Source organism: Chenopodium album, chromosome 24 (genome assembly GCF_948465745.1).
Source record: "Chenopodium album chromosome 24, dcCheAlbu1.1, whole genome shotgun sequence".
Lineage (NCBI taxonomy): Eukaryota > Viridiplantae > Streptophyta > Magnoliopsida > Caryophyllales > Amaranthaceae > Chenopodium > Chenopodium album.
In genome coordinates, this window is record NC_137857.1 from 1,718,549 (window position 1) to 1,731,998 (window position 13,450).

General features: G+C 36.3%; 1 protein-coding gene across 1 annotated transcript; it reads right to left on the bottom strand.

Annotated features, from left to right (window-relative positions):
* Window positions 1–89: 89 nt before the first annotated feature.
* Window positions 90–6,099, bottom strand: LOC145611163 (NADP-dependent malic enzyme). Its single transcript, XM_081666441.1, has 19 exons — window positions 5,687–6,099; window positions 4,143–4,263; window positions 3,976–4,050; window positions 3,577–3,728; window positions 3,397–3,502; window positions 3,243–3,308; window positions 3,065–3,160; window positions 2,910–2,981; window positions 2,739–2,822; window positions 2,555–2,653; window positions 2,383–2,430; window positions 2,231–2,284; window positions 2,014–2,112; window positions 1,840–1,929; window positions 1,613–1,690; window positions 1,419–1,493; window positions 1,241–1,331; window positions 773–901; window positions 90–668 (listed from the first exon to the last, which is right to left on the bottom strand). The coding sequence occupies exons 1-19, from the start codon at window positions 5,815–5,817 to the stop codon at window positions 580–582; spliced, it is 1,755 nt and encodes a 584-aa protein (XP_081522567.1). The 5' UTR covers window positions 5,818–6,099; the 3' UTR covers window positions 90–579.
* Between the last annotated feature and the right edge of the window lie 7,351 nt (window positions 6,100–13,450).

Sequence of the window (13,450 nt, forward strand, 5' to 3'; positions counted from 1 at the left end):
ATTCATAGGATTACAAGGAAGTATTGTTTTGAGTTCAAATTTTAGATATTCATTCAACGGATTGAAGAGACACGCACTTCACACGCATATATGCAGTAGCAATTGTTTACGAAGTCTTTTCTTCAAACACAGACTTAAATTTCCATCAACAATTACAAGCTTACATTTCCATCAACAATTACAAGCTTACATTTCCATCAACAATTACAAGCTTACATTTACATCAACATTCACAAGCTTACATTTCCATCGACACTTACAAGCTTACATTTACATCAACACTTACAAGCTTACATTTCCATCGACGTTATTCACAAACTTACATTTGCATCAACATATGAACAAACTGTCCAATGTATGCTTACAGACTAGCTAGATACATATGAAACACACAATAGAATTAGTATGGTTGCTGCCATTACTAAAAGATTTTATTCCCGTAAATACACACCTAGCTACTCACAAAATCACACGATGAAAAAGATTCATAGAAGGAGAGAAAAAAAAAAAAAAAAAAAAAAGGCCTTTAACAAAACCGTAGAGGCAACACACTTGCTGTATCTGTCATCATTTCCTCAGTTAACGGTAGCTGCGGTAAACTGGGCTATACATACAACTCTCTGCACACTTGACAAGGTTTTCAGGACGAGGGAGGCGAGTTGCCAAACCTGCAAATAAATCAATGTAACAATGCATTATGAGAAGCAAAAAATTACAGTCTTTAGCCAAAGAGGAAGTCTTTGTGTACAAGAAAGTAGGGGAAGATTCTCACCTAGATCATAGGCCTTTGCAGCGACATTAGCAGCAATATGTGCTGATATCTTTCTAATATTGGAGAACGGTGGATAGATCATCCCATTGTCATAATTCTCTTGAGTCACTTGTCCAGCCAAGGCTTCCGCTACAAATTAAAAATAAAAAATGGAGTGTAAAATTAGATCTTTTCTAAAATTTATCTCATATAAAAATCTGACATCCATTTTTTTATCAGGAAAATACTGAATAAACGAGCACTCATGCGAATATTTGTAGTTTCAACATTTATGCTTGTTGATGCAGGGTTAGTATGTAACTTTGGGACATGGAAAATATATTGGTAATTTATTTTCAGACATTTATAAAGAATACAAGAGAGCAAAAAAGGTCAGGATATGCAGATTAATACTAGTAATACAGCTTTTATCCTATAGTTTTTTGTATATTTAACATAATATACTGAAACTAGTAAAAGAGGACTCACAAGCTGCCAGAAGCATGTCATCATGGACTCGGATTGCACCAGACATGACTAAACCCAGCCCGAATCCAGGAAAGATGTAGGCATTGTTGGCCTGTAGATGAAAATGAAACAATACATCACATTCCACCCAGTTCTACAGTACTAATAATTCAGATAGTACAAGGATAAAGTTATTTACCTGGCCAGGAACAAAAGTTTTTCCCTCATACTCAACAGGGTCAAAGGGACTGCCACTAGCGAAAATTGCACGGCCCTTTTATTAAGAAATAAGAAAAAAGATATTCAGATACAATAAAGGCAACACAATGTTGACAATTTATGGAATTTTAATCACACCCTTAAGTAATATAGGGTCCCTACACAACTTTTTACCTTAGTCCAAGTATAAGCTTCTTCAGCAGTGCATTCTGATTGCGTTGTAGGGTTAGAGAGAGCCATGATCAGAGGTTTCTGGACCACATTTTCTGATATAATTAGTAAAGGTTATATATTCTATCTCGTATGTCTTTCATACAGAAAATATAGTATGCAGTCATCTGAATGAGTACATGCTAAACTATACTATTGCAGATCTACATTAGATTTCATGCATGGTTTACCTCATTAAAAGAGGCCATGGACTCGATGACTTCTTTTGTAAATGTTTTCCCCACACCAGAAGATCCAATCAATACTGTCGGCTTAATTGCCTAAAGTCAAAAGCACCATCAACTGACATCACAAGATACAAACATAAACCAATGAAATGAACTTCATTTAGTTAAAAATTTCACCTTGACAGAACTTATGAGATCACCAAGAGGTTCATGTTCATGAGCCCATGGCTTCTTGAATTCTTGAAGTGAATTACTTCTTGAGCTGACAATCAAGCCCTGGAAGAAAACTTCAATATAAGCGAATATAGAGATTTGAAATAGAGATATAACACAGGCGATAAACTTTATTTTATTCTTTTCTTTTTGCGAGGTACAGTGTTAAAGTCTCCACAACCTTAGAGTCAACCAGCCAAATCTTCTTGCGAGTTTCTTCCAAAGGTGCTTCTGTCTGCAGTAAAAAAAAGGTCAAAGTTGTGTTAATGTCATCCTTTCAAATGTCACAAAGAAGGGGAAGCCTGCCTAGTTCCACTTATTTATTTTCCATACCTGTTTGGACATCTCAAGAGCAATAAGTTCAGCAATTCCTGTACCAGCCTACAATATCAAACAACAGGAATCAGCTTCACATTTATTGAGAAACTGTATCAATCAAAACCACACTTTTTAGTTATCTTTACACTCGAGCTTCAAAGTCAAAGAAAACAGGAATCATTCTTACTTCTCCAGCTCCAAGGAATAAAAATTTTTGTTCTGCCAAGGTGCCACCAACTAATTTCAGTGCCGCAACAATTCCTGCTAGAACAACAGATGCAGTTCCCTACGTAGAGAAGGATACACAAAGAAGGTTAGAATTGACAAAGGATTAAACAATTACAAAAACATCTATCGATCTCATTACATACCTGAATATCATCATTGAACACAAGATGACTTGTTGAGTATTTTGAGAGCAGCTTGAAGGCATTGTGGTTGGCAAAGTCCTCAAACTAAAGTTCAAAAACCAAAAAATACAAAAGTTTAAAACATGAGATTTAACAATGGCAGTCATAATCAAACTACAGACGGTAACAAACCTGTATAAGAACTTTTTCTCCATAGTTCTGCTTCACTGCAGTCATGAACTCCTCAAGAAGTTCATCATATTCCTACAAATATTATTCTGTTGCCTCAGTATACATGTAACAGTATTTTCATCACATATGTTGGAGTAATTTGAAATCATTATTACCTTCCCGGTTGCTCTTTTTTGTCTTAGACCAATGTAGAACTCATCATTAAGCATTTTCTCACTGTTAGTCCCGACATCAATGGTTATCGGCAGACACTGAAACAAGAGCGCTAGGATGAAGCTTCTCATATTAGTAACTTTAATCACAAAAGGTTCACTTAGGATCTATATTGCTTACAGCTGATGGACGAACTCCTCCAAGTGCTGTATAAAGAGCCAATTTTCCCACAGGTATTCCCATCCCCTGAAACAAGTTCATTTCCATACAGCTATGAAATCACACAATTTTCACAATAATAATGATCTATTTAGAGCTAGGGTACATTTCAGACCTGACAACCAAGGTCACCAAGCCCCAAAATCCGTTCACCATCTGTCACAACTATAACTTGTATGGTTCTCTCAGGCCAATTTCTCAGAACTTCAAGAATTCTTCCCCTGTTAAAGCCAATCACTTCAAGTTCAGTAAAGCACTATCAAAAAGTTATTTACAATGCAAGAAACATTCATACTTCTCCTTTAAACTGATGTATAGACCCTGTGGATGCTTGAAGATGCTTCCATATTTCTGACAGGCCTCACCAACAGTGGGTGTATAGACAATTGGGAGCAATTCTTCAACATTGTCAATGAGAATCTTGTAGAACAGCCTTTCATTTCTTTCCTACAGGCAATGCGAGGGGGTTAGGAGAAAACACGATACAGATTACATTAGATATCGTAGAGATAAACTTAGCTAAATGCATTTTGTTGCGTGAATGTACATATTTCATCATGTCTTGAATAAGAACGCAAAACCATTTGTTCATTACAATATGTGAGTTCCACAGTTCAACTTGCTTTCAATTCACATACCAAAACTTAAATTTCAAGCAAAGATTACCCAATGATCGAAATGAACAAAATGATACCTGCAGGTCCATCATGGCCATGTACTTTTGCAAAGGAACTTGATATTGCCGAATGTTATGCATTGTTTTCTTCTCCTGCAAATCAACTAGGCATAAGTGCATGCAATTTTACATAACAAATCCAGAAAGTAGGTCATATCTATTATAAGAACATTGCAGAACACAACCTGAAGCTGCTGAGAGATTACTGCAGGAGGTAGAAGACCACGCAAGTAGTGGGCGTCTCTCTCTCTTTCTGAGAAAGCCAGTTCTTTGTTGAAGTGTGGATCCCTCAACAATGAATATCCACTACACCACGAGAGAAAGAAAACGCTTCATATCTAAACCCGTGCTAACATCTAGTACATGTTCAAATCGAGTACATGTTTGCATGGCAATACAGGTTGTCCATTACATTGGCAGTAAGCCAGTAAGTCGTGTGAAAACTAGAATTGCACCCCCATCCCCCTAAAAGAATATACGTAGTACATCTTTAAATTTCAACTAAGCTTTTAGCTTAACTATCAAATACGTTCGAAAAGGCATGCAAAAAGTACATTACAGTCATAAGTGCAGAGATAAGAGCTAAAAATAAATTACTTTGATTTACAGTATACTAAATGCTCATCTGATCTGAACTTTTTAAGAAAGCACCCAAATCAGCTTATGATCAGGGTATAGAATATCAAATTGTAAGAATAAAAGAAGAAGTACTAAGTACTAAGGGCCTGTTCTCTTACGTTGAAACCCAGCCCATCCCAGCCCAGCCCAGCTCAGCTCAGCTCAGGCCCTAAGTATATTAGTTTTATAAAATAAGAAAGATTCAAACAACAATGATAACTTAGAAAGAAAATTCTATGACCATTTCAATGTTATTTTATAAGCCACAGATAAGATTAAAATTATAAATCTATCACACTTTCGCATCTTTAAGCAAGAAAGCAAGGGAACTGCCAGCTTAACGGCAAGAATATGCCAACACCCACATCAAAGTGTTGCATCTAAAACTAAAAGTTCTGAACTACAAATCACACAATCAGCTCAACCAATTTAAAACATTTCATTTTACCGACAACAAATTAAATAGAGTTCCTTCTTATGCACTCGGAAATTGTATAAAATTTCTTTTAAGTGCCATTCCTAACTCAAAATAATAATTCTTAAAAACACTAATAATTGATCGTAAAGTTCTGAGCTTACAACACCCATTAACACTTTCGGTCCAAAAACTTGTCATTATAAGTTGAGGAATTCTAATTAAGTTAAACATAGTATGAATAATGGGATTAATCAAACAAAAAACCAAATTTATCAAAGATAAAATAATGTCTGTAGGACAAGGGTTTACACTGAAAAATGACAAAGGTAGATTCTTGCTTAAAGGAAAACGCCAAGAATCCATCAAATACATCATACATGCAACCGCTTACAACAACAAATTTCTGTTAACTTTTTACCTTAATTAATAATCACAGAAAATCAATTTCATAGTAACAAAAGTTAATTAAAAATTAAACTTAAACTACACTTGAACATGCAAAATTGACCATCAACATGATCACAAAATTACCAAAAAATGAAAATTTAACTATAATCAATTATTCAATAACAACAATTTCATAAACAAGAACATAACTATTACACTTGATTACTTGAACATGAAAAATTATTAATGAACATATATGATCAAAAAAATTATGAAATTAATCAAAATCAAGGAAATTAAATATACCTAGCAACAGAAACAGTCCAAGGTGTAACAAGCTGATCCTCGGTGGCGAAATCTTCACCGTAAACATCACTAACACCACCACCAACGGCGGATTTCTCATCAACAATATCCTTAGCAGAAGTATGCTCCATACTTTTAAATTGTCTTTTGAAAAAAAACCACCTTTTCAAATTCAAAGAACAATTGCTGAATTTCAAGCTATGATTTTTTCTGGGTTTTCTTGTTAAACCACCATTAACAGGAGAAGAAGATGAAGAACTGCTACTGGTATTAGTAGTAATATCAGTAGTGTTATTGATATCTTTGGACCTCTGTTTCACATAATATATATATATAGTTAGTAATGTTAATAAACAAATGATTAATTAGTAAGAAATCATTAGATAATACGGAGTAATAATTATGGATTAAATTTATGATAAGGGTTTGAAAATTCAACATTTAAATCAGACATCATGCAAGACTGATGTGAAATTCATTTGGTGCGCCTAGCAATAACAAACAATAATGGAATAAAAAAGTGTAACATGCTTTATAATACTATTACTAATTACTCCCTTTACTGGTTAGTTGTTGGTGCAATGGTGATTGGGGTTGTACTTGGTACGAAGGACCGTGTATTTAATCCCAACAACAACAATTGGAAGGGGACTGGAAACTAACCACTTAAAAGTGATCCTCAAATTTAGATTAGCCTAAAAAGGGAGTATACCGTATACCCGACTAACCTAAGGTTAGTTTTTGTTCTTCATTTATGATAAAATGAAAACTAATCATCAAAATGAGAACAAATAGTCATGGATGTACGCCTGTACGGTACACCCGAATGTATGTAACAACCTGGTAAACGGCATGCAATACCAAAAAAATAAATAAATAAATAAAATTACTTCCTTTGTTTCAAAAACAATTGTCACATTCGTATACCTTTCTACTATTGACCAACGTGACATCGTGACATATAATTCCGAACCTCCTAGTATGTATTATACAATTAACGTGACAATTAATTTCGAGACAAACGGATATGTAAGGAGATTGGTGTACTAACCAGGAAGGTGTTTCTAGGGAGTGAGGACATGGTGAAGAGTGTATGGTGTGATGTATGAAAATCACAGGCTAAATTCGTGGGTTTCCAGAAATTAAGAGGGGCTGCTCTTAATAATCATCATAGAATTAAAGTAAGGAAAAAAAATAAAGAAAGAAAGACGACTTTAGAGTGGTCTTTAATTCTTTATTCATGCCAATTACCTTTGTTTCCTTTACAAAACTGTACTATGCCTTTTTTTTTTTTTTTTTTTTTTTGATTTTTTAGTTTTTGTGTCATTTGTTCTTTTCTGATTATTCCTAATGACGTCTCATTTTTTGTATTAGTATTTTTATTAAAAGGGTATCAATATTAGTTAAAGGCTTGGAATGGTTACACACTAGCACTTTCCAACCTATTGCCCTTGTAACTAATGCTAAGGGTTGCTTTGAAATGTTTGGTTCGAGAAATTTTGATATGAAGTTTAAATTAAAAACGGGTAAATTAAAATAAGTATTAAGCTATTTATATAAGGAAAGAGGTCGAATCGGATGGGTTAAAGACATGTCGAACAAAACTAGTTGGCCACTAATAGTAAAACATGAATATATAAGGTGCCACGTAGGTATTTGCTGAAACCATCCAATATGTCTTTAAACGGTTAATTTACTCATACGCAACTTGCACCGATTTCGTGAACTCAAACCTACCACAGACATTTATGACAACATATAATGGTCATATATGGTTCCAAACGGCATTATATGACCCTAGGATGTATCCCCTAAGATCTCATGACTTTTCGCCACCAGGCCCCATAACCTCTAAAATTTCTAAAAAAGCGTGGATAATAGCCTTCAATTTTGGAATTTTTGGACCTTTTTTCGCCAGGAAATAAACATTGCCGAGAGGTTTACCATGGTCCCTAATACCCTCTGTGAGTCCAATTGGGTGGGTGAAACCATCCAATTTACCTTAAAACGGTCATGTTACCCATTCGCAACTTGCACCAATTTCGTGAACTCAAGCCTACCACGGACATTTATAACAAAATATAATGGTCATATATGGTTCCAAACTGCATTATATGACCCTGAGATGTATCCCCTAGGGTCTCAAGACTTTTCACCAACGGACACCGTAACCTCCAGAAATTCTCAAAAAGCATGGATAATAAGCTTCAATTTTGGAATTTTTGGACTTTTTCGCCCAGAAATAAAAATTGCCGAGATGTTTACCATGGTCCCTAATACCCCCCGGGAGTCCAATTGGGTGGGTGGAACCATCCAATTTTCCTTAAAACGGTCAAGTTACCGATTCGCAACTTGCACCGATTTCGTGAACTAAAGCCTACCACGGACATTTATGACAACATATAATGGTCATATATGGTTCCAAACGGAAATATATTACCCTGGAATGTATCCTCTAGGATCTCAAGACTTTTCACCACCGGGCACCGTAACCTCCAAAAATTCTCAAAAAACGTGGATAATAGCCTTCAATTTCGGAATTTTTGGACCTTTTTTCGCCAGGAAATAAACAGTGCCGAGAGGTTTACCATGGTCCCTAATACCCTCTGTGAGTCCAATTAAATGGGTGAAACTATCCAATTTACCTTAAAACGGTCAAGTTACCCATTCGCAACTTGCAACGATTTCGTGAACTCAAGCCTACCACGGACATTTATAACAACATATAATGGTCATATATGGTTCCAAACTGCATTATATGACCCTGAGATGTATCCCCTAGGGTCTCAATACTTTTGACCACCGGGCACCGTAACCTCCAAAAATTCTCAAAAAACATGGATAATAGGCTTCAATTTTGGAATTTTTGGACTTTTTTTTCGCCCAGAAATAAAAATTGTCGAGATGTTTACCATGGTCCCTAATACCCCCCGGGAGTCCAATTGGGTGGGTGGAACCATCCAATTTTCCTTAAAACGGTCATGTTACCCATTCGCAACTTGCACCAATTTCGTGAACTCAAGCCTACCACGGACATTTATAACAAAATATAATGGTCATATATGGTTCCAAACGGAAATATATTACCCTGGAATGTATCCTCTAGGATCTCAAGACTTTTCGCCACCGGGCACAATAACCTTCAAAAATTCTCAAAAAGCGTGGATAATAGCCTTCAATTTTGGAATTTTTGGACCTTTTTTCGCCCGGAAAAAAAAATTTCCGAGATGTTTACCATGGTCCCTAATATCCTTCGGGAGTCCAATTGGGTGGGTGAAACCGTCCAATTTGCCTTAAAAAGGTCAAGTTACCCATTGGCAACTTGCACCGATTTCGTGAACAAAAGCCTACCACGGGCATTTATGACAACATATAATGGCCATATATGGTTCCAAACAGCAATATATGACCCTAGGATGTATTCTTTAGGGTCTCAAGACTTTTCGCCACCGAGCCTCGTAACCTCCAAAAATTTTCGAAAAGCGTTGATAATAGCCTTTAATTTTGGAATTTTTTAATCTTTTTTAACTCGGAAATAAAAATTGTCGAGATGTATACCATGATCACTAGCACCCTCCGGGAGTCCAATTGGGTGGGTGGAATCATCCAATTTTCCTTAAAATGGTCAAGTTACCCATTCGCAACTTGCACCGATTTCGTGAACTAAAGCCTACCACAGACATTTATGAAAACATATAATGGTCATATATGGTTCTAAACGGCATTACATGACACTAGAATGTGTCCTCTAGTATCTCATGACTTTTCGCCGCCGGGGCCCGTAACCTCCAAAAATTCTCAAAAAGCGTGGATAATAGCCTCAATTTTGGAATTTTTGGACCTTTTTTCGCCCGGAAAAAAAAGTGTCGAGATGTTTACGGTGGTCCCTAATACCCTTCGAGAGTCCAATTGGGTGGGTGGAACCATCCAATTTTACTTAAAACGGTCAAGTTACCCATTCGCAACTTGCACCGATTTCGTGAACTAAAGCCTACCACGGACATTTTTGACAAAATATAATGGTCGTATATGGTTCCAAACGGCATTGTATGACCCTGAGATGTATCTCCTAGGGTCTCAAGACTTTTTGTTACCGGGCACCGTAACCTCCAAAAATTCTCAGAAAGCGTGGATAATAGCCTTCAATTTTGGAATTTTTAGACCTTTTCTCATTTGGAAATAAAAATTGCCGAGATATTTACCATGATCCCTAATACCCTCCGGGAGTCCAATTGGGTGGGTGGAACCATCTAATTTTCCTTAAAACGGTCAAGTTACCCATTCGCAACTTGCACCGATTTCGTGAACTCAAGCCCACCACGGACATTTATGACAACATATATTGGTCATATATAGTTACAAACGGCATTATATGACCCTGAGACGTAACCCCTAGGGTCTCAAGACTTTTCGCCACCGGGCCCCGTGACCTCCAAAATTTCTCAAAAAGCGTGGATAATAGCCTTCAATTTTGGAATTTTTAGACCTTTTCCCGCCCGGAAATAAAAATTGCCGAGATATTTACCATGATCCCTAATACCCTCTGGCCTCTGAGAGTCCAATTGGGTGGGTGGAACCATTCAATTTTCTTTAAAACGGTCAAGTTACCCATTCGCAAGTTGCACCGATTTTGTGAAGTCAAGTCCACCACGGACATTTATGACAAAATATAATGGTCATATATAATTCCAAACGGCATCATATCACCCTGAGACGTATCCTCTTGGGTCTCAAGACTTTTCGCCTCCGGGTCCCGTAACCTCCAAAATTTCTCAAAAACGTGGATATAGCCTTCTATTTTGGAATTTTTAGAACTGTTTTCGCCCGGAAAAAAAAATTGCCGAGATGTTACCATGGTCCCTAATACCCTTCGGGAGTCCATTTGGGTGGGTGAAACCATCCAATTTTCATTAAAGCGGTTAAGTTACCCATTCACAACTTGCACCGATTTTGTGAACTAAAGCCTACCACGGACATTTATGACAACATATAATGGTTGTATATAGTACCAAATTGTAGGGTTTTATAGGTACTACGCAGCGGAAATAACATGAATCATATTCATATAGTACCTAATCCAAGGATCTAATGCATAACACATAAAGCACAAATAATCGTACCTTTGAAGCGTGATTCCACGTGCGATCGAGCAAGAACAAAAAAGGGAGATAAAGAACCCCAAGCGTGATTCCTCTAATTGGTCCACGGGCACAAGTTAAGACCTCCACTAATGCTAGTTAGTTGCAATTGAACACTTCAATTGACCTTCTATGGAGAAGAGCGAGCAACGAACCACCATGAACCACCACGAACACCACACGCGCCACCTAGGGTGGCCGGCTGTACGGACGAGGGGAGGAGAGAGATAGCCACGAGTTAGAGAGAGGATTAGGGTTTTGGGATTGGTTGCCTTCATGTCAAAATTCACTGTGTGTGAATTATGACTACCTACTGCAAACCCTAGGCATGGTTCTTATTTATAGATCTCATCTCTAAATAAGAGCCCATGTCAAAAGCCCAAAACCTAATTCCAATCTAACTATGCTAGCCCAATCCAATTCATGATTAGTTAATTGCTCATGAGGCCCATTAATGGGCCTCTTACTTGCTTAACCCAATACCCTTGTGTGTGACCAATATAGGATCCATTCTAAAGGGCTTTGGGCTATTTGACTAGCCCAAAGATCATCTCTCATAGTCTAGCAACAGAGGATGACGCCCCAATAGAATGAACTTATTATCTCCATAATAGTGATCCTTGATATATCTAGTAATTGCACTTATCGAAGACACAATTCCTTCAATCTCCCACTTGTCTGAGACAAGTGTGCAATATTCAAATTCCTTAAGTCATTTTGTGTCGATTTGATAATATGATTGCATCTTATGCTAATCCATATTAATCTACAAATCGTTTCTTGAAATCTGAGTTAGAATTACAAAACAAATGGTTACCATGTAACACATTTGAGCACGGCCATGCATTTTCTGAATTCTCCCTCTTCAAGAGGCCAAAACATGACACATTCCTAATTTAATAGGTAGACTCTATCCAATCTTGTGGCAACCAAAGCTCCCACTCAACTTCTGAAATAACCAGGAAACACCCTTTATAATCTCCAGTTACGGGTAGACGTTTGAATGTACCACAGTTATATCATCCATTGAATGAAATCAATGTTCCACTCATGTCAAAGGAATCCACTAATATATCCGGAAATTCTATACTTGAATTTCAAAGTTGGTCTATAGTTCGATCCTGCATCATTCATGCATATCCATGTGATTGACCGAGCTTCATCACTATGCTCCTATAGCCCATGAAACCGAGCTATCCAATCAATCTTACATGCTAGTCCATTCATTGAAATCATTTATGTCCACTTTAATGATTTCGAACTAGGAACTTAAATAATATGTGGATTTTGTTCACCTGTGGGGTTTCATACACCAGGTCTCTATCGAATAGATAACCTGATGAGCCCATCAATCCATAATTATTTTTGGACATTTTATTTAATCTTGAAACCACGATTAAATAAGATTGAAACTTTGTTTCAATTGATAAACATAATTCTGCAAGCTAATGTATTTACTTTTGTAATATGCTTTCTCAAAACATACACAACTAAAATTACATAACTTGCTTCAATCCAAAAACCTTAGTATGACTCTCATACCTTGGTCATGGAAGGGGTTTAGTAAGTAGAGTTCATGAGACATTCTCATAAATATGAATTTTGCAATTTCTAAATCTTATAATCATTTTCATCTCCATACACTAATAATTTTCCTTCGCCCTTTTGCAAGGAATGAACTTAGGAATTTCTAATTTGTATTCCAACGTTACATTGGATTTCGATTGAAATCTATCATCACTTGTTAAAAACACGTGAATCAAATAGACGAGTATGGTCCATGGAATGCATGATGCATCCTTTGCGAATTGCATAAGCATCATCACTCAAAGTCTTAATTTCATCAATCCTTTCTCAAGGTATTGAATCATTAAGCAACGTGCCATGTCATATGGGATTGAAACTCCTTTCAATATAATGTTGAACTTTATAAGAATCTTATCAATATAAGTTTCTTAATCAAAATTCAAACATCCTTCAAGACCTATCTATATAGATCTTGAATCCCAAATGTATTCATCTTCTTCTCCAAGGTTTTCATACAAAATGCATTAACCATTACTTGACTATTCAAGCAACAAATAATCGCTCTTTGTACTAGACCAAGAAGACTTCATAGCTCCCACTAAACGTCTTGTACACTCAAGACCTTTTCCTTCATTTTACTAGAACATCAAACGATTTGATTAACTCGCAAAATTAAGAACATTTACTCCCTGATGCTAACTACAATCCATTATGGATCTTCTATGCATCCCTAGGATTATTGGATCTCCAAATTTTTATTGTATCATATACAAATCTTATTTCATGAACAATTTCAAGAAGGCGTTTAGATATCCATCTACCAAATCTCATAAGGTAGAAATCACTAAAATCTCTTTAATAGATCTTTGCAACATGTAAAGGTTTCATCGTAATCATAGTCATACTATGAATTAGTTGAATCCTTTAACAAGTTTTTGCTTTAGTTAGAAAACATTTTTCTTTCTTGTCTGCTTTGCTTACAATGGGTTTCACCCAATATAAGCAAATTATTCAAGTGTCATACACTTGCTTACAGACTTAGAATCTATTGCAGATTTCCTGGTTTTAACCACTTGGAGTAATAACTTGTCAAATCATC

Excerpts from the sequence above, each read along its gene's own strand:
- LOC145611163 (XM_081666441.1), bottom strand. The coding sequence starts at position 5,817 with ATGGAGCATACTTCTGCTAAGGATATTGTTGATGAGAAATCCGCCGTT. Across the intron at positions 4,051-4,142 it reads TAATCTCTCAGCAGCTTCAG|GAGAAGAAAACAATGCATAA; the intron begins GTTGTGTTCTGC and ends GTTGATTTGCAG. Across the intron at positions 2,431-2,554 it reads TATTCCTTGGAGCTGGAGAA|GCTGGTACAGGAATTGCTGA; the intron begins GTAAGAATGATT and ends TTGATATTGTAG.